Genomic DNA, 27,984 nt, shown 5'->3' on the forward strand with positions numbered 1-27,984 from the left:
CACTACCTCACAGGAAGTTATTCTTTACTGTCACAAGTGTCTTTGGTGTTTCATGCTTCCTTTTATCCACTACAGGGGGCAGCACTGAGGCCAACACTCGCCTGTTAGGAAGACTGATGAGATGAGAGATGGGATCCTCAGTTACTGTTGTAACTCTGTGCCCCCTCAGGTGAGTCCCACTGCAACAATATCAATAATGAATTATTAGCAATAAGAGCAATATGAAATGCATATTTAAGATTTTTTTTTGTCTCTAGCAGCACCGATATCTGATAATTTCTAATAATACCTTTTTGTGACCGGGCTGTAATGTGATATCACCACATCAGAAAATGTACAGTACAGGCCAAAAGTTTGGACACACCTTCTCATTCAATGTGTTTCTTTATTTTCATGACTATTTACATTGTAGATTCTCACTGAAGGCATCAAAACTATGAATGAACACATATGGAATTATGTACTTAACACAAAAGTGTGAAATAACTGAAAACATGTCTTATATTTTAGATTCCTCAAAGTAGCCACCCTTTGCTTTTTTTGATAACTCTGCAAACCCTTGGTGTTCTCTCAATGAGCTTCATGAGGTAGTCACCTGAAATGGTTTTCACTTCACAGGTGTGCTTTGTCAGGGTTAATTAGTGGAAGTTTTTCCCTTATTAATAAAAAAGCAAAGGGTGGCTACTTTGAAGAATCTAAAATATAAGACATGTTTTCAGTTATTTCACACTTTTTTGTTAAGTACATAATTCCACATGTGTTCATTCATAGTTTTGATGCCTTCAGTGAGAATCTACAATGTAAATAGTCATGAAAATAAAAAGGAAACGCATTGAATGAGAAGGTGTGTCCAAACTTTTGGCCTGTACTGTAGATCAATGTATTTTTTCGTCGTTCAAAATTTGATTTTGTGTTAAACAAATAATGATGTAGGAACATTTTGTAAACAAATATAAGATCTGGCATCGAAAGACACATTGCTAATATAACAGCTACTATAATTAGTTTTAAAAAAATGTAATTTTTGTCAAAAATCTATGACCATCTGCAGAACATCACTGAGGTCACTGAGCCCTGATACAACAAACATAAGGCGACATGTCTCATTAAGTTTGGTGGAATCCACATCCCCTACTTTGTAAACCTATGTACCTGAATACAAACACACTTATAATTATTTACTCAGATATTCAACACATCTGCATACTTGCATTCCAATGTGTAGACTGTATAAAAACTGACCTCCACTACACTGAGACGTGCAGACACACACACACACACCCCCACACACACACACACACACACACACACACACACACACACACACACACACACACACACACTATTTTGTGTCACCTGCAGTGCGATGAGAGTTTGGATGGGAACATTCTTGTTCCTTTCCTTCTCTTCTAAGGGTGGTCCTACTGCACACAAGAGCAACAGATTATAAGCTATTATATGTGTAATGTGTAAAAACAAGTGGACTTTTTTCAGATTTAATTTTCATTAAATAAAATGATTGCCTTACTCTGTAAGGTTTGTAATGTGTTGGCAGCAGACCAGAGTTACTGTATGAGCATTTTCGCTTTCACCGCACACAAATCGTGTCACTTTTTGTCATACAGTTTATGCGACAGTCATAAATGTTGTGTAAAGTATCTTAGATGAGACTGTAGTTAATCTATCATCACTTTTACATTCACAGGTGGATCCTTGTCCTGGTCGTCTTTGTGCAGCAGCTCAATGCAGTAAGACTTTTCTTCATAAGTCTTCATTACATACACATTAAGATTTAAACATAATATCACTACTATGACAACCTTTAAAGGTCCAATGTGTAGGAATGAAATGAACTAAGTTCAATCACTCAAAATGCTCTAAAGCACAGGATGCCCCAAAAAGCAAGGGAGAGGTCGAGAGAGAGCGCTTTTTGGCGAAGCACCCATTTTTATATGTACATTTCATGAGGTTCAACCCCCCATCGCAGTGAGGTGTGTTTTACCATCTTATTTTACCTTACATGGCAATACAATCTTAATGCAGATATCAGACTGGACATACCTAAAAACATCTCATGTGACGATATTTCCTATATGCATATGTATTTCACTGTCTAACATACAATCTAACGGACCAGTTCATCACTAGGTCAATGCAGCCACCTTTCTCCCCCTATGTGCACGCAGGGCCTCAACCCCAAACATATGCGCTTCAGGGCCTCTCGCAGGCACTTCCTCTTTCCAGCTGCAGGTTCAGACACTTCCTCTTTCCCGGCTGCACAGTCTGGCAGACAGTTACACAAAGTAATTCTCACTAAGATGTCTCTAAGCAGGTTCATAATAATATCAGTAACACAATGTTTAGCATGATTATATTTCTAGTATAGTAGTCTAGTTTTAGCTGTTTCTGGGTTAACATTTGAATACATTTCAAAAGCAGGAGTATAGTTTTAGCTGTTTTTGGGTTAATACATTTGAATACATTTCAAAAGCGGTAATATACTTTTAGCTGTTTTGGGGTTTTCAATTGGACCTCGTTCAACAGTACGTATTACAGCTACGGTAGCCATCACGCTTCAAAAAGCCGGTCTCTTGCTCTTGTCAATATCCTTTTTCTATTTCTGGCGAAGAAGTAGACTCCTGTTCCTGAAATTGAATACGTGTGAAACTGGATTTTGATTACCTGTGGTCCTCCATGGTTCCTTCTTCAAACTTGCCAGGGCCGGGGAGCTACGATACCCATTAGCAGCATTAGCAGCACCTGTGAGTTTATCATGTGACAGCGAAAATGTGAAAGACGGAGCAGTATGTCCTGTATGTCCCTTACCGGCTAACGTATTTCAAGATGGCGCATGAATATGGAGCGTCTACCCCAAGGGGGGTAAGCGTCTGTCAACAACCCGTAGGTCCTATGGTGCCATTTTGATGCTACCAAATGATCACCCGTCGTTAGCATCCCATTGACTGCCATTCATTTTGACATCACTTTGACAGCGAATAACTTTACATCTGAAGCGTTTAAAGGCTCTATTTGTCCATTGTTTATTTCTAAAGAAACACGACAATGTATAAAAGGATCCATTACCTTGTACCTCACGTAGCAGACGTTTTTTAAAAATAGGCTAACGATTGTGTCATAACCAAGCGACTTACTGTCGCATAGTAGAGGAATTACCGCATAGTACAGGAGAAGCTCGCAGGCAGTTTCGACTTACATGAGCTGTTTAAGTTTAATTACTAATGTAAACTAGCATTTTAGTTAGCAATAAATAGCCTGTGCCTATGTTATCTCCTTACATATACCTACGCTCTCCGTCTCTGCAAGATTGGGAATGATTGAGATTTCTCTTGGCACAGCTACCAGAAGACTTCCAACTTTCAGACACGTTGCTCACATCACATTTACGTTGTCTCTCTCAGTTGGAGGCTGCGCAGTAATGCTCAGCACTCACCGGAAAAGTGCTTCTAATATCCTTCACTGGTCTCCGTCCAGAGCAACGGGATCTGTTGGTCCAGTTCATATACTGACTATGGTCTACCCCAGTTCTATCCCAGTAAAATTTCAAGCCAAAAGGAATACTTGGAATTGACGGTGGAGTTAAATATTCATGAAAAAGTTTGTGAATGGGCAACACAGATTTTGATAATGAACAACTAAACACGTTACACACTGGACCTTTAAATCTAAAAACTTTGAAAAATGATATAAATAATTGTAAATAATTTTAAGTTCCTATTGCAAAAATATAGTACAATACAAACAATATTAAAATATGTTACAATATGACCATATTGCCGAGAATAAACATTACGCATGTCAATTCCTCCCAAACTCAGACATCCGATACCTTGTAAGACACAGCAAACGTTTACTGTAATCAAAAACAATTAATGCTTCTTTGTTCTATATTTTGTTGTAAATAATCTGCAGTTAATTGTAAGTACAGCCACATATATGCTGATCGTGACTAGGTATGAGAAGGAGCACACAGATCAAACCTTTTGCTAGAACAGATTTCCAGACTGTTTAAATTATTTAGTGCCTCAATTAAACATGTTTTTAAAGTACTGTACACTGGGTGAAACGCATGCACCTGCTAAACTGAAATAACCCTTCACATGAACCATTTTTTTTAAAATGTAGTATTTGTTGAGACTACTTTTGTGAGGATGTTACATTGGACTGCATTACATTGAAAACCATCAAGTAAAGTTTAATTACAACTTCATTTTTGTAAACACAGCTGGAATGTAGTTTAGGTCTGTCAAAAACAACAAGAAATCAACACAACGCCAAGATAGTCTTGAACCTGATGCTCTCAATGTATTCCATGTCACACGGTGTACATATAATGTTTATGTCTATGTGCTTCTGTTTTGTACACACATGGATTCTCCCAAACCCAATCTGAATACCATAAGCAGATGGTTAAGTGTTTCAAAGAAAAAATCCTATTGTATTGCTCCCTATGTGTGGAGCACAGCCTCCAAACTATCCCTTTAACATGAATTGCTTTTAGCTGGTACAGTATGTTAAACCTACATTGTGTAATTGTTTTAGTTGATTGTTGTTGTTCTTTCACAAATATGTGCTCATTAATGTGTAATTACTTCCACCAACTAATCAAAGTATTCTCACAAGCGTAGAATCTGCCATTCAGAATCATTCAGAATACATACTAGCGAGTCGCTCGATAGACGGCAGCCACGTAGCGCCTCCATCTTTAAAATACATTAGCCAAAGAGGGACATACCTCTCAGTGGCACTGACTGTGACGAATGCCAGGGGGAGATTACTCGCCAGGGAAGCGAAAAAGAAAATTAAAACGACAACGCGACAGGCAAAGCAACAAGACCAATTGGAGTGGCTAGAACAGCTGCGTGTAAACAATGGAGATACTAAGAGCTAATTTCAGGTTCGGCCACCGTAGGAGTTGAAATGCGCTTGGAATGGGAAGGGCTAAAAAAGTAATATTCAGTTGGTTGTCATATACAATTTCACCACTAGATGGGAAAAAAAATCTTACACACTGTAGCTTGAAGTAGAAATGAAGAATGAAAAGTGTTTTTACTTCTCACTATGTGCTCCCAGATGTGTTCCCAATTTGGCTATTGCCCTGAATCTCAATGGCCTATCCAAGTCATGGCCAACTTTCACTTTTTGTGACTGATGCAAGAGATACCCATGAATTTTTGGACCAAAAACTAAAATGGGATAGCAGATGTGTGATAGAACGTAATTTCACCAGCATGTAAACTCCTCCAAATATTTAGTAAGCTTTGAGAAAACATTACTAAATATTTGTGACACAGGCACTGTAAAACTCCCTGTACATAAACACCCACGGTGGGAATACTTGGCATCTGGAGGTGTGGTGTGGAATCACAATCTAGCTTTTCAACAAGATGTCAGTGCATTATCAGCGTGGTGAAGCTGTGTTGGCTTTCTTTCTCATCAAGGTCAGAGCACTCATTATTTACCCAAGTCAGTGTGAATATTGATCTGTTTAAAGCTTTCTAATCAGGACTGTCCAGTCTGCACAGGGAAATGTGTTCATTCTCAAAGCTGTTAAATATTCAGGAATGTCAGATATGTCCAAACCACAACCTCATCTGATGTCCTCTGACCCCTTACTGTCTTCTGCTCAGCCTCAGCCAGTCTCCATATCTCTCTCAAATACAGTAAGGATCACTCTTCCTGCTTTTGTGGCCTATGGTTTCTCTCTGTTTGCTGTTTTAGGGGAGGAATGAGGGCCCATGTCAAGGCAGAGACTGCTCTGTATGTCAGTGTCTTCCTGCTAAAGGTGCACGGGTAGGAACTTTTTTTTTACTTACTTTACTTTCCCAATATTAAGCCTGATATTTTTAAGTGTAGTAGTGATATTTAGGACAAAGTGTGTCTTAATCTTAAAAGTGTCACACACAACAACAACAAGTTTTATATACATGACTTTTCTCTTTGTAGGGAGCTCCAGGGAAGCCAGGCCAGCAAGGCCCCCGGGGACAAATGGGACCATGGGGACGTGAAGGGCCACTTGGAGAGAAAGGCAGGAGGGGAGCAGAAGGATCACATGGCCCAGAGGGGCCCAAAGGAGACCGTGTTAGTGTGCATGGTCATATGCATGTTGTGTGTTGTGTTTGAAGTAGAAACAGGCAGAAAGCAAAGCAGCTACTGCATGCAAGAACAGCTAACCATCACAATAAGTCTACATTAATAAACATATTCAAAATGTGTATATATGTAAATATGCATTGCCAGTGAATGAGAAAAGAAGAAGGGGTCACGTTGGGACTGAATAATGCAATCTAACCCTGCAATGAATGAATAGTGCCCATGTTCTTTAAATTTCAGGGCAAGACTGGTGTTCCTGGTTTTTCTGGTAATGATGGCTCACCAGTGAGTAAAACCACTGTTGTAAATTTCATCTACAAATCAGAAAAAGACATATACAGCTTACACTGACAATAATAATCTGGTAGACGTGAGGAACCCTCTGAGGGGATTGCACCAACTTTCCAAATCCTGTACAGCTCAACATGGAGTTGATTGGAGCTGACGTTTTCTTTTTCTTACATAAAGAATTCTTCATAATAACACAGCCACTTTTTTCAATTTTAAATATACCATGCGGTATTCCCAACTGTTTAACTGCCCACTTTATACATTTTAGATACAATATTGGAGACTACACAGTAAATGGTGCAATGATTTGAAGCTTGTTACTGGTATGCCCTCTAGTGGTCACATCATGGCGTCCTGTAGATAGATGGGGCCTGAATTCAAGGTGCAATATGTACTGACAGCTAGCGTTTAAAATAGTTACTGCAGTCCAAATTCAAAATACTGGAGAGAGTCGTCTCCCCCTGCCCCTCCTCCCCATATTTGAAGTTCACAGAGGTTGCCAGACCTGAGATCGTATAGCATCCGACAATGTTGCTCTACGCTAGTCTCACATAGCCAGATGTTACTCCACAGCGCAGCGGAGTAACTATTGTTAGATGCTGGCTATGTTGACGGTCATAAAACCCCAGAGCGGAGCTCTACCGAGTGACAGACACACTTTCTTGGCTTAAAATTATGGCAAGAACTGCTATAAATACCACTACCTCGCCGTCCTCTTCAGCTCGCTTTGGAGGAGGGTCTGGCAAAGCGAGACTACAGGTCATGCAACTGAGTCGAGTAGAATCTAGTCTTGCTTAGGTAATACATTTCCATTGAGCACGGTCGCACTGCTTCCATGGCTGTACTACAGCTGTATCGTGCTGGGTTTGCGTTTTTACAGGTAACGTTATATCTGGCAACCCGGCCCCAGCTGTCAAAATGGGCAGTTGATACCAACACACAGGTCAAAACACAAACAGAAATTCCGTCACGGAACGGGAATTTCAAAGGAGAAAATACTGGCATTAACATTGTACTCAGAAAAGATAGAATTTCAGATTAGCATGTGTCCCTAATATCTGATGACATGTGGTCATTTTTGGATTAATACAGTAAATATATTACAAATTGCACCTTTAAGTATTTGTGTTTAATAAACTCAAATTGTTCATCTTAACCACTGTACTTCTAAGATAGCAGGCCTAAAGCCATTCATTATGTAAAGCATGTTTTCTTTATCATTCTCAACTAGAGTTAGACAGGTCATAGCTGTGGCTTCCAATACTCTGCTGTCACTCACCACCATAACTATATTGTCCAGGGCCACCCTGGAGCAGGCGGCGAGCCTGGTTTGCCAGGAGTGGATGGCTGCAATGGGACAAGGGGTCGACCAGGCGTTTTTGGTATTGATGGTTCGGATGGTCTCCATGGGCCACAGGTAAGTAGAACTCCTGCTCTGATGTTTGACAAAATGTTGTGGCTTTTACAGTGTTATGCAGCAAAGTAAAGCACATTGGATTTCTGGTCAAAAGGCAAAAATGTGAAAAATCACCAGTAGGTACATTCTTTTTTGACAGTTCTGCAGCACACAATTTAAGTCTATTGCCAGATTCAGTGGAAATGCAGGAAATAGCGTGACATTCAAATAGCACAGAGATAAGTAGGGTTGTGGCGGTCTGGGTGGTGGTTGGACATGTAGACCAGAGGCCTACATTTGTCTCATGTCTCCTGCCAGTGCAAAGCAGATAGCTTTTTAAAATGTTTTAACTTTAAGCATCTTTCCCTAAAAGGCTGTAGTTGGCTAATACAGCAGATACAATCTCCAGATATTGTAGGAATAATCATTTGAATAAACATTGGTAGGCTGCTGAATGTTCACAAACATTCTCATTGACCATGATTCAAGGTTTTGCAGAACTTATGTCTAAATATAAAATACTGTATCTGGTTGTTTTTTTTCATAATGTGTCTAGTGTATACATTTACTGTGTTTTTTTAAATTTTTGATAAGGGATTACGTGGACCTAAAGGAATTAAAGGAGAACCTTTGTATGGTGCTACATATCCAGGGCTTCCGGTAAGTTCCCCTAGTCTGGAGAGGCTCAGATAATGATGGACTGGGCCTCACCAATGTCAGAACCCACTTTATAATGATTTGCAATTACCAGTGTTTGTAAATATTCTCATCTTCAGTTTGTCATTGTACTCATCTTTGTTTCATTTTGTCTTGCAGGGGGAGCGTGGTGCGGATGGACAACGTGGTCAACCTGTATGTGTTCTTTTCATATTTTGGCAGTAAAGCAGTGTTCCTCAGTAATATTCAGCTAATAGATGAACCAGGGATTGCATGCTTTAAATCTTACACTGTGCTTGGAGTTAAATCGACTCAACTTCATGTTTTATTCTTTAACATTGTTTAATTATTATTATTATTTTTTAACTCAGGGAAGAAAAGGCAACATTGGGCCTAAAGGCCACACTGGCCCTCCTGGCCCTCTTGGACTTGAGGTGAAAAAGTCTTCACTTTTTGTACATATTTTGTCTTTTATATAGGTTATAATTAAGACCATTATATTACTGTACATGCACAGTATGCAGCAATATGTTAGACCACTTATATTCATGATCTACATTACAAGAAGAAACGCAGTGCCTTATATTGTATTTCAAAATGTGTGTGTGTTTACATTTAGGGCTTGGAAGGACCTAAAGGTGTGAGAGGACTACCAGTGAGTCACTTGTACACACACACCAACACACACCAACAAACACATACACACAAAAACGTATTAAACTTGGTTGTTGTGTAGGGCGACCCCGGAGGATCACTGACAGGACCTAAAGGTGACGATGTAAGAAACCATTTTGGCCTTTGACAGCTATGTGCTTCAGTTGTGCAGTGTGTGCATGCTTGTGTGTGTGTGTGTGTGTTGTGTGTGTAAAGCAAACGTCTTCACCCCTTTAATTCCATATTCCAGGGTGAGCAAGGTGAACCTGGCCTACAAGGACCAGAAGAAGTCCTACAAGTCCCTCCACACATAATCCAGCCCAAAGGTGACAAGGTGAAGGCAAAGATCTCATTTGTATTTATACAATATAGATTTTTTTTTTTAACTGCATAGATTTGTATAAAAACATTTTTTTCTTTATTTTATTTTCTGCTTCTCAGGGAGACCAGGGGCTTCCTGGACCATGTGGACCAAAGGGCATGAGCGTGAGTTTCATCCCATATGTCAGCATACAGGTATGTCTGAAAGAAAGAGAAAGGTCTTTTATTTGCATTTTCTTCCTTATCAGGGAGGTAGGGGGGATGTCTTCGTCCAAGGAATTAAAGGAGAGCAAGGAATCCCTGGTTTTCCTGGAGTTAGGGTAGGCGTGACTTACAAATCAGACTGAAATAAGCTTTTAGACAGACACATACAATATTCACACCATTGTTTCCATCTCCAGGGTTCTCCAGGGTTTCCTGGTAGAGATGGACCACCAGGACCTGAGGTATACCTGTAATAGGAGGCCTAAGCCTTCCCTTATGTTAGTTTACAAAGGCAATTTCTTTGGGTTAAATACATTCACATATTTCCAGGGTCTGCCGGGAGAGAAAGGATTTCCAGGTCTCATTGGAAGAACGGGACCAAAGGTGAGCTTTACATAAACATCGAAGGATCGTGCATCACAATTTGAACCTAATTAGAAAGCTTGTGTCAGGTGCAAACAGAAGCCAATTTTATGGCAAAATTGACCATTGTATTGTACGTGTAAAGAGCTACTCTGAAGTAAAACTTAAAGGACTCAGTGTGATATTGAGGACATGGATATATATTCTCCAGCAGGACAGATGCTTGCTGGCATCTTGGTGATACATTTGTTCCCCTTATTAGTGGTGTATTTCAAATATAGGAACAAAGTTGTCTTATCTACTGCCCTCTGGTGGTTGCAAAGTGTGACTATCACTTTTACTGGACAAGACCAATGATCTTTGATCGCTTTTCTCATTTTTTGAAATATTCGGGACATCAGTGGCATTGTCTATTCATGACTATGTTTGGGTCTCTGTTTGTGTATCCAACAGGGTTACCCAGGAGATCCAGGTTTACCCGGTCCCCTCAACTTTCAAAATGGAAATGATGCCAGAGGTGAGACCACAGCAGTAGCTACATGCTCCTCATTGGTTGAGCTATGTGTGGCCACTAATAGCACTATCCTATTATACATTTGTTATTTGAAATATGATAATGACATAATTTCTTGAATTAAAGGACAATAGTTAACAACCTTAGTCTTAATGTGTTGGCCAATATAAATAAAGTATACCAAGGTTTAAGGTTTCTTTATTTATACCCCAAAGTGAATTTTAGCATTCCAGATTTAGAGCAAGACATCACAACGATACAGATTCCACTGAAAATAGCTTTACAGTATACTGGGGTGCTAAGAAACTGTGTTTTAAGTATTCAACACTTGTTTATCTGTATGTTTTTAGACAGTCACATTTCCCCCAAAACATGGTTTAATACACTGCTTTTACTTGGAATTAAATGAATGGCTAAATCCTTAGACCCTGCTGTTATGTTAGTAAATAAAACTAATTACTGTATGAGGATAGAGAGAGTGTTATTGATTGATTTGTTTCTATGTCTGTATGGTTCAGGTGTTAAAGGTGACCGTGGGTATCCCGGACTGCCTGGACCCGCAGGTGACCCTGGGTACATGGGCGTGCCTGGCCCACCTGGCCCACCAGGGTTAACAATACCAGGTCAGAGGTGTTCTCTGGTCTCCTGGATCCTCCTGACATCATATATATCACAGAGTATATCACTCACTCTGATCAGGATTTGACGATCAGTTAGAAACTGAGTGAGTGAATGAGTGAGTCCTGAACCTATCATATTTGAAGTTTCATGTCGCCTCTCACACCTTTCTAGAAGAGCCTGGTCTGCCTGGGCCACCAGGGTCTCCCGGTCCCAAGGGTTACAAGGGCGAACCGGGAAGGTATGATTATGTTGAAAATCTGTTTCCGGGAACAAAGGGAACTAAAGGAATCGTCGGACCTAAAGGTGTCACAGGCCTCCCAGGAGCTCCAGGTATACAGGTTTACAATTTTCTTCCTAAAAGAGTGAGAGAGTATATGTGTTAGCCATTTACAAATGTACTTTCATTATTTGAAATTTGAATAATTGTAAGCTAGTGTTTTGTGCATGTTTATTTGAATGTTTACTTACTTTCTTTGTGTGTGTGTGTGTGTGTGTGTGTGTGTGTGTGTGTGTGTGTGTGTGTGTGTGTGTGTGTGTGTGTGTGTGTGTGTCTGTGTGTGTGTGTGTGTGCATATGATGTGGAATACTTGATCAGGATGTGGAGGTGAGTTTTCAAGTACTTCTGATGAAAGAAGTCCACTAATTCATGCATTCAAACAACTTGCTGAAGGCTTTAATTCATGTTGGTCAATTTTTGTGGATGCTTATTAATCCACAGATTACTACTGTGAGCCTGGAGACCCAGGGGACCCTGGTGACAAAGGAAGCAAAGGACATCCTGGAAACCAAGGGTTCAAAGGGATTAAAGGTGATGTGTGATTCTTTATAAGCATTAGTGGATCCCGCAAGCAGAGACTGTGTCCTTCTCTGTGTCAACTGACCTCAGGTGGAATCTAGAGACATCCTGTGGGGATTTACTGGAACAGATTTGTGATTTAGTATTTAGTATAAGTTTATAGAGTAGTAATTAGTAAGTAGTAAGTTTTTACAGTATATGAACACGCTGCATCATAGCCATTCCTTTTTGTCATCTGTGTCTCCTACAGGTTGTCAAGGGGATTGTAACTGTAGACCTGGTGATGGAAACAAAGGGCGCCCTGGTCCACCTGGTTATCCAGGATCTCCTGGGTTACCTGGAACTCAAGGACTTAAAGGAGACCCAGGACTGAAAGGAAGTGATGGTCCAAGAGGCCCACAAGTAAGGACAGCAAGAGTCAAACTAACTAATAATTAAATTTTCTAAAACATGTATAAAAGTCTGTTCTTTGTAATAGCCACAGAAACATAGTTTTGTCTTTGACTTTGTGATTTCTTGCAGGGCTTTGAAGGAATTCCGGGTTTAAAAGGTCACAAGGGTCAAAAAGGTCGCAGTTTTGTGGAAGATGTTAAAGGTGAGCACCTGTTTTTAATCAAACCTATACTATACACAGTATTATTATGCAAGTAAAGAGTACAGGTATGTTAAATGCTTAGAAACATTGGCTCCCCAGATGACGGGAGAATTCAAGGTAAAGATATATTAAATTATTTATGTTTACCTAGTATCGCATTACCAGACCTATCTCCACAGCGCTGTGGAGTAAGGTCTGGCTACACCACACAAACATTCTGGGATAGGAGAAAAAAACACTGGGTTGTTTGCATTTCTTTAAACCAATCACGCTGGTCTTGGGCAGCGCTACGCTCCGGTCGCAACGACTGTGGCTCTGCAAAATTAGTCTTGTTTTGGTGGACCATTTGCACCCCGCAAAAGAAAACGCCACATACAATATTAAACACACAATACAGTAACACAAGCTATTTAAATTAGCTACATACATGCTTAAAAGTAATTTGCTCTTACCAGTGTATTGCTGTGTGTACTTTGTCCACAGCAATCCCCACCAATCGGTCCCAAAACGCCCCAGTTAGAGAGTAAATGCCGTAAACATATTCTATGTAAATCTTTACAATCATTCACTGAAAGAACCAAGCAGGCCTGCCTTGTTGCCATTCTCAGCATGTAGGAATTCCGGGTTTAAAAGGTCACAAGGGTCTAGCTTGAAGTTTGTTTGTCGTTTCCCCAAAGAAACAAATTTTGAGAACCGTAACACACAGAGAGTGCAAGGTCAGGGACATCCGGTGCGTCAGGCTTTATCCTGGAAATGTACTTCCGTTGATCCAGACTAATGTTCAGCAAACACTACAATAAGGCAATCACAGTGCACTATATTCTGCGCAGACTGCTTGAAATAAAAAATAATGTTGAATAACCGAGGGTTATTCAACATTGATAGCCTAACATTTACAGTTTATTTTGTTGTTGAAAGGTGCCAAGGGCAACCAAGGAGACCCTGGACCTTCTGGTCCTCCTGGATTAACTGGTACGCAAGGACTGAATGGACGCCCTGGCCTTGCAGGGGACCCTGGACCACCGGTGAGCGTGTACAGTTTACTGTAAATGTAATTTATGGAACAGAAAACGTTCCACTTTGCTACACTCTGTTTTGGTTGTGCAGTTATGGTATCAAGTAACGTTTTTGCAGGGTGCTGGATATGCAGGATTACCTGGTCCCAAAGGTGACCCTGGTGTTGCTGGACCCAAAGGGTTATCAGGGCCTATAGGCCTCCCAGGTCCTGGCTATCCAGGCGCTAAAGGGCCACCTGGACTTAAAGGTCATCAGGGACCTCCTGGCTCCTTAGGAATTCCTGGACGACCAGGCCCTCGAGGTCAGACACTAGGTTCAACTCGGTTTCTGTTAAAACACCCGTTCCCACATTACACCAGGTTTCATGGGCTCAGGAAGCATGTTGTACTTGTGTCACCAGGTGAAACTGAGCCATGCTGTCATGATACAATTGGATTACCTGGTCGTAAGGGTGAGCCAGGTTCACCGGGTAAGTAAGTCTTACGTGTTACGCATATCTTAAAAAAAAAATATGAAGCCATCATGGAAAGGAAAACAGGGTTTATGGCCCATAAAACATTGTTGGTCTATGTTGCAAGTCAACCTTAAAGGTGCTCTAAGCAATGTGATGCATTTTTTAGGCTACAACATTTTTTGTCACACACAGCTGAGCAAACATCTCCTTACTATCCACTAGCTGCCTGTCCACTGAACACACTGTAAAAAAACAAAAAAAGCTCAGGCTCCAAAAAAGGCAACAAAAACAAACTGGCCAACCTGCACCACTAAACATAACAAAGAGTGTTCCAGCCAATAACCGACAAGAAGGATTCTGACTCCGCCAGATGGATTGCTTCGCATTTGCTCGGCATATCAATCTGGGAACTTTCCGTTGGAGAACTTTTGGGAAGGGGTGAAAATCCTGGTTAGCTGATTGGATAAACCATCTGTCTATCACCTATGTTGGTGATAGACGGGCCAAATCAACCAATCAGATCCACGAAGCGTATGAAAATACAACCACAAGCCCGCCCCTGCTGCTGCAAGCAAAGCATAGCTCGTTAGCTCAGCAAGCAAGCAACGTGTCGGTAAAGGATATTTGCCGTTTGTGTAACGAGAATTTAGGAATAAAAGGCACCATTTCAGGTTCCTGGTCCATATTCCAAAAGAAGGATCAAAGAGAAAAAGCATTAGCGAGCGGCTAACAGAATTAGGGCTACCGCTGTCTGAAAATACTGGTTAGCTGATTGGATAAGCCATCTGTCTATCACCACCTAAACCGCCTCAAAAGCAACGCTGATTGGCCCGGTAGTTTGGCGAACAGCTCCAAATTTTCTCTATCTCAAGATGCCAGACTGATCTGCGAGTGGAAAACTGGAGCTCGCGAGATCAGGATGGTCTCACGAGGCTAGGGGGTTAGTGCCATGGATGTATTAGTGCGCAGAAGGGAGGGGGAGGGGACGTGATGAGGAGGAGGGAGGGGCGAGCTTGTTTGACAATACTTTGAACGTCAACCAGAAGTAACGTCACCCAACATCGCTTAGAGCACCTTTAAATTTTCTTTGGCCCCTTGTAGGGATTTCAGGCAATCCAGGAAGAGATGGTCCTCCAGGAAGTCCGGGACAGCCAGGCCCAAAAGGCATGAAAGGAGACGGCAGTGAAACTGGAGTGATTGGACTGCCAGGTAACAACTCTCTAAACTGTTGTCAAATTAAAATGATACACACATTTTTAAAGGATCATCAAGCTCTGCAGAAACATTGTCAGTTAATGATTATTTATACAGTTGGAAGGGTTGTTTAAACACTTATACTGTACTGTAGGTCTCTGTTATTTGTAAAAGGACCTACAGGTTTTAATGGGGATCCAGGTGAGCCTGGTCCCAGGGGAGTCAGCCTGGATGGCCCTCCAGGCCCTCCTGGGTTACCAGGACACCCAGGCAGGAAGGGTGCCCCAGGAGATGTCACCTCTGCCAGACCAGGTGCTACTGGCCCACCTGGTCGCCCTGGGGCTCGGGGAACAAAAGGACGCCATGGCCTTCCTGGAAATCCAGGTTCTCCAGGTAAGTTTCACTTATATTTAGGTGAACACAAACAAACAACTCAATAACTTAGGCTTCAGTTAATGTGTGTAAATGTGCTATACAAATAAAGTTATTATTATTATTATTATTATTATTATTATTATTATTATTATTATTATATCACAGGAAAAAAGCAGATTTAGTCAGTTTACAGTGTACTTCCCATTCTTTACTGAACATTGGAATTGGTTGACCATCGGTGCTTTGTAATTACAGGTGCAGATGGCCCATCTGGACAACCTGGTTGGAAAGGAGAGCCAGGAGCCAACGGTGACCCTGGGGCCACTGGTCCCCCAGGCCCACCCTGCACTGTGTGTGACCTGATTGGACTCACAGGCCCTCCAGGCCCTCCAGGAAACCCCGGACCCAGGGGAGTACCAGGTGAGCACACAGCAGCAGCTAGCAATGTATGCAGCAAGTATGTCTCTATGTCACTCTTGGTACGGCCCCTTCCTCTGCGCACTCCGGATGTCCATCTGAATTTCCCCTAAAAAATGTCAACATTAAATCCAGAGTACATTCATGAATATTTATTTGTGAGGACACCATCTAACCATCCATGAACACATTTCTCTCATTGAATTATATAATGTTGCATAGGCTACCCTGGTCAAAAGGGTCTTAAGGGAGATAGAGGTCAACCTGGTCATGGACAGAGGGGTCCACAAGGTTTCCCTGGCCCTCCCGGGTTTCCAGGCCCAGCTGGACCAAGAGGCCCAACAGGCCCCTCAGGAGATCCTGGCTCCGATGGCTTGCCAGGACTGAAAGGTGGGTAACACTTTATAATAACTATTATCAATGGATGGTAAATTGATAGTTAATTAAACTTTAGTTAATAGTCATTCTACTGTTAACAAACTTTATAATGTTAACTAAATATAAGTAATTAAATTTGTTATTTCATCATTAGTTTTGTGTAATATAAAATGATATATTTATAACTTTAGATAGATAGGTAATACTTTGTCTATGGTTGATAACTGTTTTGTAAACCATCTATACACATTATTTGGATGGCTATTATAAAGTTGAAACTAACGCTTAAAATAATAGTTTATAAAGCATCAAGTATCATTAATTATCAGTTGCAACTTCATAATAGCCATCCAAATAAAGTTTATAAATTAATTCTTAAAGGTTTACAAATTATGTGTTAATCATTAAAAAATACTGCATATACTATATAAAGTTTAATGCAGTGTGCGTGCAACAATAAACTGTTAAAACGTTAAGTATAGCATTACAATATTAATTATGATATCATTGTTTATTAACAGAAAAATAACTATTCACTTTTTAAAAGTAATAAAATAATGAATTAACTATCATTTTACCATTTATAAGTGATGGTTAGGAGCATGTTTTTGTAGTCAGCATCTGTTCACAAGGCCTCCAGACCCTGACAGTGAACCCAACACCTGATCACTACATTTCCCATCACCACCACAGCATCACACTCCAAGCTGGAGGTGTTGTGTAACTGACAAATGATTCATCCCCTACACCTGGGGTATCAAACTTAACCACACTAAGAGCCACACTGGAAAAAGAGAATCACATCGAGGACCAGACATGTAAAGTTTATTGACATCAAATATCTGACTTTATTACTGCATGTCTGGTTATTTCTACATTTTTGTAGCTTTTTTTCATCAATTTTGTTGTTTTTTCCGAAATTTGTGGCTTTCTCAGAAGTTTTTGTCACTTTTTAAAAATGTGTCTCTTTTTCCGACATATTGTTTTGCACTTTTAGTCACATTTCTATGTCATAAAGCCCTACAAAAGTCAGCAAAAAAGTTCCTTAGCCATCATAGAATTTAGCAATTCAAGCATAACAATGATAACATTTTTTACAGCAACCCGTTTACAGCCTGAATATGAAACTCTGCTTCTGGGGGAATTTCTGAATTTCTCAGTGTTAGCAAATCTGCCAGATTCTGCTTTCAGTGTCACGTAAATGAACATTTGAAAAACATTTTACCGTGTTTTTGGTCTGTCGCACAACTAGGCAGGCCAAAATCTATTGTGAACCTAAATTGATACACGGTCCGGATCTAAATCTGCAAGGGGCCAGATTCGGCCCGCGGGCCTTGAGTTTGACACATGTGCCCTACACTGAAACCCAGTCTGCATTTGATCAACAGTGCAATATATCTGTAAACTAGTCTGTCCTGTTTGAAAGGAGACTTTCTATCAATTCATCCAGGTGAAAGGGGGTTCCCAGGAAGGCCTGGGGCCGAAGGTTTACCAGGTCGTCCTGGACCTCCAGGACCAAGAGGAAAAGAGGGAGAGAGAGGCTTTAATGGTCGCACAGGTGACACTGGATACCCAGGACTGGCTGGTATTAAAGGTACGTCTCTGTTTACATATACATGTGTCTGATAGCTATACTCAGTCTTGCCAGGCGCCATGGCCTAATGTGTTTTAATAATTGTGAATATTTGGCCAACAAGCAGGACTTCATTGAAATGTGAAAATATGATGTCTCAATTTGTTGTAATATACAATCTCAATATAATATATTTTCAGTAAATATGAATGCTCGTCCACTTGGACTTGACAAGGTTGTCTACAACAGTTTGACAACAGGCTGTATACAGCTACAGCCGTGGCTATGCAGCTACAACACTAGATAAGGATGATGTATTATTTAGGTTTTCGAGCATTTTATCTCAACTGTGCACGCCATCCAGGTGAACGTGGTCCACCAGGAACAAGAGGACCAATATCGTTCAAGAATGTAACAAAAGGCCCACGAGGAGCTCCAGGAGAGATGGGTCTACCAGGACTACCAGGAACTGAAGGCAATTTTTTTTTATAAACAAGATGATTTCTTGTATTCCCAGTCACTTCCCGTTCACTTTACAAAGACTTATTATAGATTGTGATGAATAGCACAGAACTACATTTGTTTCATTTTCATGTTTTGTCGCTTACAGGCTCAAAGGGCGCAAGGGGAGAGCCAGGTGCTTCAGGTCCTAATGGATTGCCTGGTTCGCCAGGGTTTAAAGGCAGCACTGGTGCTTCAGACAGGCCCGGATTACCAGGACCTCCTGGGTACCCTGGAAACAAAGGTTTCCCTGGTCCCATGGGATATCCTGGACATGATGGAGATCGGGTACACAATGGACCTAATTTATTGTCTTTATAATTTTAGAAACAGCCTTCTGTGTCTGTGCTCAGTTTTCTTTCTTCATATCTGGCTTCCACTTGAGCCACACATTGTACCAGCATCATATCACTTCTGATAATTCCAACAGTGTGTAATGAACAGCCATTGTGTGGCAGGAGACTTTTATCATCTTTGTGAGGACTACGGCATGGATTAAGTTAAAGGCTAGTCCTAGACTGCTTATGTTATAATTGTCACGTCATAATCCACCTGTTCGTTTCTATTGGCCGCCAGACTGGAGTTAAGGATTAGTCACTCAGTTGACAGTTAATTTGTAGTCAATTAAGACGCAAACAAAACATGAACACAACTTGGTGGGGAAACGTCACGACAAATCAGAAACACAATCCTCTTCCACTGACTCTCTGTCAGTCAGTCTCTCACTAGTCTCGCATTGCCAGACCTTCCTCCACAGCGCTGCAAAGGAGGGTCTGGCTAGTCCACACAGCATTCCGGGAAGGTAGAAAAAAAACGTTTCTTTAAACTAATCACAATCGTTTGGGAGGCGCTAAGCACCGGACAGAGCCCCGGTACCGCTGCAAAATAGCCTCGGTACGTTTAAAGGTTGTTTTAGTTGTGCAACAAAAAACTCATTGGACAGATAGTCTAGCTAGCTGTCTGGATTTACCCTGCAGAGATCTGAGGAGCAGTTAACCATAGTCCTCATAAATCGACCGGAGTTTAAAATTACAACACAAAGAAAGCGGAAGGTAACGGACATCCGGCTGAAAAGAGTGGCATCTGGCTTAATTTCCGGCGGCACTTTAACTATCCCGGAAGTGGAGCAATATAGACTAGTCTCTCACTGAGACTGTTCCACCGCAACATGTCCTTCCAGTCTGCTTCACCTCCTCTTTTGCAGACTCTATGATGCAGATAAGCCACACCCACCCCAGCCCAGCCCAGCCCAGCCCAGCGGCCAATAGAAACCAACAGGTGGATTATGATGTGACAGCATCTACCCATGAATACATAGATTAGTGGCTTTACGGTACATGTATTATGTGTTTGTCAGTCTCAGGAGTGATGGTAAATAGTTTTAATGTGTTGATGTCTATTGAAGGGAGATCCAGGGCCTTGGGGAGAATCGGGTATCCCAGGGTTACCGGGACTTCCAGGAGCCAAGGGTGAGTCAGAAGAGAGAGATAATGATTGAATGATTCTGAGGTAGCTGCTGTATGAAGAAAATGTTTATACAACAGGATGTGAATCCACAGCAGTCTGGATCATTTACAATTGTGTCTGGTTCATCAAAACAATATGGTATATTGTTATGATAAATGCAAATGCAGTTAAGAATGTAAAACAATAAAGCCCAATGCAATCTCTCAGGATTTGACATCCGTGTCATTTAGTTGGACTAAACTAATGAAAGCTGTCCAACTCTGTTCTAGGTGAGCAAGGAGAGTCTTATGGACAACCTGGTCCACGTGGACCCAAAGGACTGCCAGGGGAGGATGGACCCAGTGGTGAGTTTAGCAAACAGCACACTGAACAGAAGACCTACAGTAGAAATGACTTCAAATGATGAGGAGGGACTTGAATTCTTTTTTTTAGTTAACATTGTCTTGAAGGGGGTTTCTCAGTTTCTTAGACCAGTGATTCCCAACCAGGGGTACATGTACCCCAGGGGGTACTTTTACAGTTGCCAGGGGGTACGTGGAAAGAAGTAGAATATATCCACATATTAACATTAGGTCAACTGTAACACCTGAACATGTTGCAGTTATGTGTGAAAGCTAGTTAGCAAGCGAGCACAGAAGTTTAGCTAAAAGCAGACGTGTATCAAGTACTAGAGACCCATACTTGAGTAAAAGTACAAGTGCTCTATCAAAAAAGTGACTTGAGTAGAAGTAGAAGTGCTCTTTAAGCACAACACTTAAGTAGAAGTACTAAAGTATTATAGTAACATTTTTTGTATTTGTATTGTATTGCAAGTAGTTTATTTTAAAATGTACTACTCAAGTACTGAAAGTAAAAGTACAAGTATTGTGTTCTTTAGTTATTAAAGAAAGCAGTCAAAAGTTTGAATATCATATTGTTTATATTATGTCAAATGTTTAGCCAAGGCTGTAGCCAAAGGAATTAACAAATATTAAATATATGATATTAAAAATAACAAATATTAACAAATACAATTAATTACGACCATAATGAAAAGATTTCTGATTTCTTACGTAAACTACATAATAAGCATACATAACTAACGTACACACACTGTAACCTACACAGTCTCCGTAGCATGAGGAATTCACAACAGTAATGAGTAACGATACAGCACATAAAAAATGTGTCGGAATAAAAGTATTTCATTCATCGAAAATATGTATTCAAGTAAAAGTGGAAGTAGGAGAAAAAAATAATACTCCAGTAGAGTACAGATACAGCCTTTTAGTACTTAAGTAGATTAGTAAAGTAGTTGTACTTCGTTACTATACAGCTCTGGCTAAAAGTACTGAATAAATGGTAGAAATAACTAGTTAAAAGTAATGACTAAACCGATCCAATGATTAGCTAAAAGCAATGAAGAAATGGTTAAAATAAGCTAAAAGTAATGGTTTAAAGTAACGTTAATGGATATATGGTTGAAACATTTAGTTTTACTCCAAGTGGTAGTAGCCTAGAAGGTTTGTAGTAGTAGGAATATTGACAGTTCAATTGTTTGAAACAATTACAAATGTCCACTTTTATATAATGAAAAGTGTACATTTGGAACATACATTTGGAATTGATGACGGGGTACGCAAGTTCATCTGACAGGGCTGTGGGGGTACCTGAGACAAAAAAGGTTGGGAACTGTCTTAGACTATATACAATACTGTAAGTGGATATATAACTGGAAATACATTTTTGCGCACAAAATAACTCCCTTCAGCATCCAGAGGGAGTCCAGGAGATCCGGGGGACCCAGGACCCCCAGGAAGGCCAGGTCGGCCTGGAGAACCAGGCATTGTCGGGGAACCAGGAAGTCAAGGAGGACCAGGTGATTTCCAGTGAAGATTTAAATCAGAGAATGTACTGCAGCAATCATTTGAAAAGTGGATAAATGAAGGAACGTTGCAGTTGTTCTATTTTGATCTTAGGAATGTATATCTTACGGCCAGATTCAGGAAAAGAGTAAGAACTCCATCAAACAGTTGGATATCATTAGAGAGAAACAAATTCAAAGTAAAGTGTAGGGACATTGTGGCCGTAACTGTACATATATATATATATATATATATATATATGTAAGTTAGTCCCAGTTACATATGTATATATATATATATATATATATATATATATATATATATATATATATATATATATATATATATATGCATTTTATTTTCATTACATTTTTATGATTTTCTTTGCACACTAACACATAAAATTTATTTTTGATTTTGTACGTCTACATTAGCGTATGTCCTTTTGGTTGTGGTTTTTATATAAGCTGCTACAGGTTTATACCACACCCTCACATATTTCATCAATTGGTTTTTTTATGTTCTGTGAAAAAAATAAAAAATAAACTTTGTGTGTACGTGTTGATTGGAGCTCTTTTGTGTGTGTGTCTCTGCAGGCTACCCTGGGCCTCTGGGCCCATCAGGTCGGCCAGGTCTTCCAGGTCTTCCAGGCAATCAAGGAGGTCCGGGACCACCAGGCCCCCCTGGTCCATATGGGCCTCCAGGTACCAACCTAACCTCAGTTGTTTCTACCAGGCAGGGCACAGGCATTGTAACTTGTACTATGTTATTTTTTATTGGCTATGTAATGGCAATATCAATCATGGAAGGCTTGTATCATGTGGAGGCGCCGACAGTGTTGATTTCATTACTTAGAAATCCTCATGGGGGATACAGAAACTACGCACTATAGCTTTAAAAGACTTTTTTGACTGAAGCTTTATTTCAGATCTCACCCTATGTATTAGAATATTCCACCACAGCTATCACTTGAATTCTGTGTCAAAAGGGTTCTAAGATGGCTGCCAATAACCTACTGTAACAAGATTATTCTCATGTTGTACTGTGATTTTATGTTAGGTACCCCTGGAGCACCAGGTCTGGATGGACTGGATGGGCTTAGAGGTCCAAAAGGGATCAAAGGAGCAAGTGGTAAGAGGGAGGTTTTTTTCGTACTTTCATTATAATTTAGCAATCATTTCTTTGCGTTTCTTTTATGGTGTGTCAGTTGGTATACATTTTTGTTGAAATGCCTAAAATGTTACATGCTATGACATTTTACTATTGATACTTAAATGTACTCAATCATTACTTTAAGGCATAGATAGTCCTGGCCCTCCAGGACCAGATGGTTTTCCTGGAGCCAAAGGTTTTAAAGGCCAGCAAGGGCCTCCAGGACCCATTTATCCTGGGCCCAAAGGCCAGAGGGGCCCACCTGGCGTCACAGGTATCATATCTATTATTATTAACAATAGTGCATGTACTGCATCTGTCCATAATGGTGGGGGAGAAATGAACTGTTGAAGTCAAAACATTTTAAGTGATTGTCTCCTCACGGCACAGTACACCCAGCCAATAAGTCCATTAAGAACTGTAAGAGACAACTTGTGCCCTTGGTGTAAATAGGAACCAATCTTTGGTTCCTCGGGTGCAACCCGGAAGCACATACAGTTTTTGACCACACGCACACACACACCAACACTACAACACTACACAGGCATACATACAAGCAGTGATTTGTCTGGAAACCCAACTAAGATCTCGTGGAAATAACTGGAACCATTGGTTTTAACTGCAAATATGACTTGGACTTTCAACAGCACCTCAGGGGCTAAAAGCTTAGGCTTAGAACAATACAGTGAGCCTCTTATGGTCAATCAGATTGTATTGTTTGTTTTGTTATCATTGTATTGTACTCCGTTGCTGTTTTTCACTCTCCTTATGAGTGTGGTTACTGTTACTGTTCCTCCATCTTTGTGTTTTTTCCCTCAGGTCGTTCAGGCTACCCAGGTGACCCTGGTAACCCTGGCAGAGAATGCTACAGGCCTTTGCCAGGACTCCGTGGGGATATAGGATATGAAGGACCTCTAGGACCTCCAGGTGTGTGTGTGTGTGTGTGTGTGTGTGTGTGTGTGTGTGTGTGTGTGCGGCAATTTATGTTCATCTCTTTGTCTGTTTGTCTCCATCTTTGTGCGGCCACAGTGAGGGATGTCAATTGTGTGGATGTTCATGTTCAGTAGTGGGTTTGTGTGCCTTTTTTTTATCTATCTGTCCACAACTGGGATTTTTGTGTTGTGTCATTAGGTCGTCCTGGAGAGCCGGGCTCTCCAGGCAGCAGCATTGTCTCCGAAGGAGACCCAGGTCCAATTGGCTTCCCTGGGGTACCAGGTTCTAAGGGGGACCAGGGCTTCCCAGGGCCTGCTGGCTCTCATGGCTACCCAGGCTTAGGAGGACCAAAAGGTACATTACAGTGCAAGACTGCTGCCCTCAGGATTTACTGTGTTGCCGTCCACTTGCATGCACTCTAAATGTTGCTGCACTTTAACAGGTGAGAGAGGTCCTGATGGTCCCGGAGGTTTTCCAGGACCCAAAGGACAGACTGGGGTCCCTGGACCTCGGGGGCGCAAGGGAGTAACTGGCCAACCTGGAGACCCAGGTGAGTGGGACCATAGCTAAGAGAATTATAATTGATTCTCACTTATTCAACGCCACTGAATGCTGTGGTACATGTTACTACAGTACATCTGGTAATCACCTCATTACATTTTTTTTTCTTCTTCCAGGTGTCAAAGGTGCTCCCGGGGATTCCATCAGGGAAGACTCAAAAACGGCCCCCATGGGACTCCCTGGACCACGTGGTCGCCCAGGATCTGTGGGGTTTCCTGGCGATTCCGGTCCTCCTGGGATTCCAGGACATAAAGGCAAGAGAGTCTAATATGTTCTCTGTGTGCGTATGTATGTGTGTACACATTCTGCTCTGTGTCTGAATACATCTGTGCTGTGTGTTTTCATCCACTGTTGTCTGTATGCGTCATTTTTTGTATGTATGTGTGTGTTCCAGGACAGAAGGGTCCCATAGGGAATGTGGGTCTCCCTGGCAAACCAGGTCCTGCTGGTCATAATGGTCCTATTGGAGACCCAGGAGATGTTGGTCAGCTAGGATTTGCTGGACCTCAAGGTAAATAATCAGACGCAGTCATGTAACAAGCCCGATCTTTGCACTTGACTGATAACTGCCACGCTAGTCTCCTTAAAAGAGACAATGAGTTTATGTAGAAAACGTCTGGATACATGTTTTGATCTTTCTCTCAAGGCCACAGACAAAACGATTGACTGCCTCCAATAAATAGCTAATTTCATCTTTCAGCATTACTTGCTACTTGTTCAACCCCTCCACCCTACAGGTATCCCAGGTCCACCCGGTGATACAGGTTTGCCAGGACATAGGGGGGCGTTAAACTCCGGCTTCCTTTTGGTTATCCACAGCCAGTCAGTTGAGGTGCCACAGTGCCCTGAAGACAGCAGTCACCTTTGGGTGGGCTACAGTCTGGTCTACTTGCAGGGACAAGAGAAAGCTCACATTCAAGATCTGGGTAAGGGTCTGCATAAAGTGATACTTTTGTTGGAAACTAGTTCATGAACCGGTCCATGAGTTTTACAGTAAACACAAGCACATTTCCCTAATTTTAGCCTCACTCCACTGGCTGCCCATATATTTTAGGATCCACTTTAAAATGCTTTTTTATTTGCTTTGAAATCCCTCAATGGTCTTGCCCCACCCTACATCTCTGAGCTGCTGCACCCTTCACCCGCCCGTTCTCTCAGGTCAGCTGAACAACTGCTCCTGGGTGTGCCAAAAACGAAGTGTAAGCTCAAAGGGGGCCGTGCCTTCGCTGTTACGGCTCCTAAATTGTGGAATGACCTGCCTCTGCACATTAGACAGGCCTCTTCACTGTCTGTATTTAAATCTCTTCTTTAAACACACCTCTTCTCCTTGGCCTTTGACAACTAGTATGACTTGATTTTATTGGTTTTAGGCCCGACAGCAGCGAAGGCCCTATTAAAACTGAAGGAATTATTATTTTTATTATTATTACGCTTTATTATTACGCACAATGAATCACCTTTTTGGGGACCTTCCCATACTCTAACTTTGCACATGCATCAGGCCTGGTGAACGTTTTTATATTTTAATGGTTTTGTAAAAAGGCGTGCAAAAATGGCTCGCTAGCGCCCCCTACAAAACTTGCAGTACATTGTCAAGATTTACAAAAAATCTCATTGGAGCGATAGCCACCATTATGAATTTAATGTTCGAAAATAGTGTTTTTTAACTCCGAGAAATTTAATTTTTTTTAATTGTTTTTTTTGTATGGCTGTTATTATTTTTTCTCATGTTGTTTGTATGTTATGCCTCATGTGAAAACGTTAATTTATTATTCTGTAAAGCACTTTGGTCCACTATGGCTGTTTTAAAGTGCTCTACAAATAAAGTTTGATGATGATGATGATGATGATAATGATGATGACGATAGGGTTTCTTCCTCTTTTACCTGCTCCCCCTGTAGGCCAGGCTGGCTCCTGCCTCCCTGTATTCTCCTCCATGCCTTTCTCCTACTGCAACACCGCTGCCTGTCACTACTCTAGTCGTAACGACAAATCCTATTGGCTCTCCACCACTGCTCCCATACCCATGATGCCGCTTTCTGGCCAGGAGATTAGCTCCCACATCAGCCGCTGTGTGGTGTGTGAGACAGTCTCACCTGCAGTGGCTTTTCACAGCCAGGAACCCACAGTCCCTGCATGCCCACCTGGCTGGAGGAGTCTGTGGACGGGGTACTCTTTCCTCATGGTGAGTCTGATTAAAAAGCTTAGGTTTTTGTGTATGAAAGAAAAATGCTTTCAACTTACATAATGTGTACATGCTGTACTTCTCTCTTCAGCAAACAGGGGCAGGTGATGGGGGTGGTGGCCAGTCTCTGACTTCTTCTGGTAGCTGCCTTAAGAATTTCCGAACTCACCCCTTCATAGAGTGCCAGGGTGCGCGCAGTTCCTGTCACTACTTTGCCAACCTCTACAGTTTTTGGCTGACTACTGTTGGTCAGACAGAGCAGTTTATCACCCAGAGGCCTAGCACCATCAAGGCAGCCAACCTACAGCGACAGAAGGCCAGTCAGTGCCATGTCTGCCGCAGAGAACAATAAATGACCTCTTGTCACTTCCTGTCACTTTAGTTGTTTAGTTAGTTTAGTTGTTATATTAATTCTTTTTTTCTTTTTTAAGCTATTCCATTTTCAAAATGTAATTTTTATAACCACTCAGAGTTATAGATATTCTTTTTGATGACATTTGGGGACAAAAAAGTGTGGCTTTGCAATTTTACATTGTTACCTTTATCTGAACCACTTTTTTTTTTATGCTGTCACTGTCTGATGTTGCTGTCACTGTGTTCCTTTTGTGTCATTATTTTCAATAAGGTGCTATTTCTAATGGTAAAAATGTTTGATAATTGATTATCTAACTGCTGTACCTTAAAATACTGTAAAATCCACCTATCCTGATTAGTCTTTTAGGATTAATATATATATATATATATATATTAGGGATGTGAAAATAACGCGTTAATTTCGATTAATTAATCTGAGAAAAAATAACGCGTTAAAAAAAATAACGCAGATTAATCCATTCCATATTGACGTTTGACCCGGAGCCGTTCTAGCCACTATTCGACTGTCAAATGAAGGAGGGAGACGAGAATGTGCTGCCTGGATCATTGATTGGAACATTTAGCTACTTGTTACTTCTTCCTGCCAAACCTGGCTACCGAAATCTGTGGTGCCACTGATATGTCTGCTCTTCTCTCTGATGCTCTGAAACGGACGATACAGGCAACACAAACACCGCTGCACGTGACGCTAGTTAACACTATACTCGACAGCAGCTAACGTTAGCCTACCGCTAGCTAGTAGCTGGATTAAACACTGTTAAAATGCTGACAGCTAACGCTAAACGGTGTAAAGTTTGACTGTTTTACTGTAGAGGATTCAACACCGGTATGTAACAATCTGCTAGCCGGACAAGCCAGCTGCCACTAGGGTGCGTCTAGATTTCTAGGCTAACAATCTGCAGCTGCCGTCGGAAAAACAACACAGACGGTGCGTTCAATGAAACTGGTAAACTACAGCCTCGTGGTGCATTTGAAGTTATTGTAAATGTCCTTTTCCCATCTGGTGTTTTTTTTTTTTGTCGTTCAACAGCAATT

At 41.2% G+C, this 27,984-nt stretch overlaps 1 protein-coding gene across 1 annotated transcript; it reads left to right on the forward strand.

The window, feature by feature from the left end:
• The first annotated feature begins 76 nt into the window (after positions 1-76).
• On the forward strand, positions 77-27,905 carry LOC120568127 (collagen alpha-4(IV) chain-like). Its single transcript, XM_039815404.1, has 47 exons — positions 77-169; positions 1,706-1,748; positions 5,740-5,811; positions 5,965-6,099; positions 6,352-6,396; positions 7,703-7,819; positions 8,393-8,458; positions 8,615-8,650; positions 8,827-8,889; positions 9,075-9,110; positions 9,192-9,233; positions 9,360-9,443; positions 9,551-9,595; positions 9,679-9,750; positions 9,832-9,876; positions 9,965-10,018; positions 10,451-10,514; positions 11,030-11,134; positions 11,304-11,462; positions 11,728-11,736; positions 11,851-11,940; positions 12,179-12,330; positions 12,451-12,523; positions 13,442-13,548; positions 13,658-13,841; positions 13,941-14,009; positions 15,096-15,203; positions 15,363-15,581; positions 15,819-15,983; positions 16,203-16,370; positions 17,809-17,952; positions 18,296-18,406; positions 18,542-18,720; positions 19,838-19,901; positions 20,169-20,243; positions 21,650-21,757; positions 22,340-22,447; positions 22,803-22,874; positions 23,041-23,169; positions 23,715-23,822; positions 24,027-24,182; positions 24,271-24,378; positions 24,506-24,643; positions 24,784-24,900; positions 25,127-25,315; positions 26,291-26,574; positions 26,666-27,905. Exons 1-47 carry the CDS (start codon positions 129-131, stop codon positions 26,924-26,926), a joined length of 5,019 nt encoding a protein of 1,672 aa, XP_039671338.1. The 5' UTR covers positions 77-128; the 3' UTR covers positions 26,927-27,905.
• Positions 27,906-27,984: the final 79 nt, after the last annotated feature.

This window comes from Perca fluviatilis, chromosome 11, assembly GCF_010015445.1.
Source record: "Perca fluviatilis chromosome 11, GENO_Pfluv_1.0, whole genome shotgun sequence".
In the NCBI taxonomy this organism is placed as follows: Eukaryota; Metazoa; Chordata; class Actinopteri; order Perciformes; family Percidae; genus Perca; species Perca fluviatilis.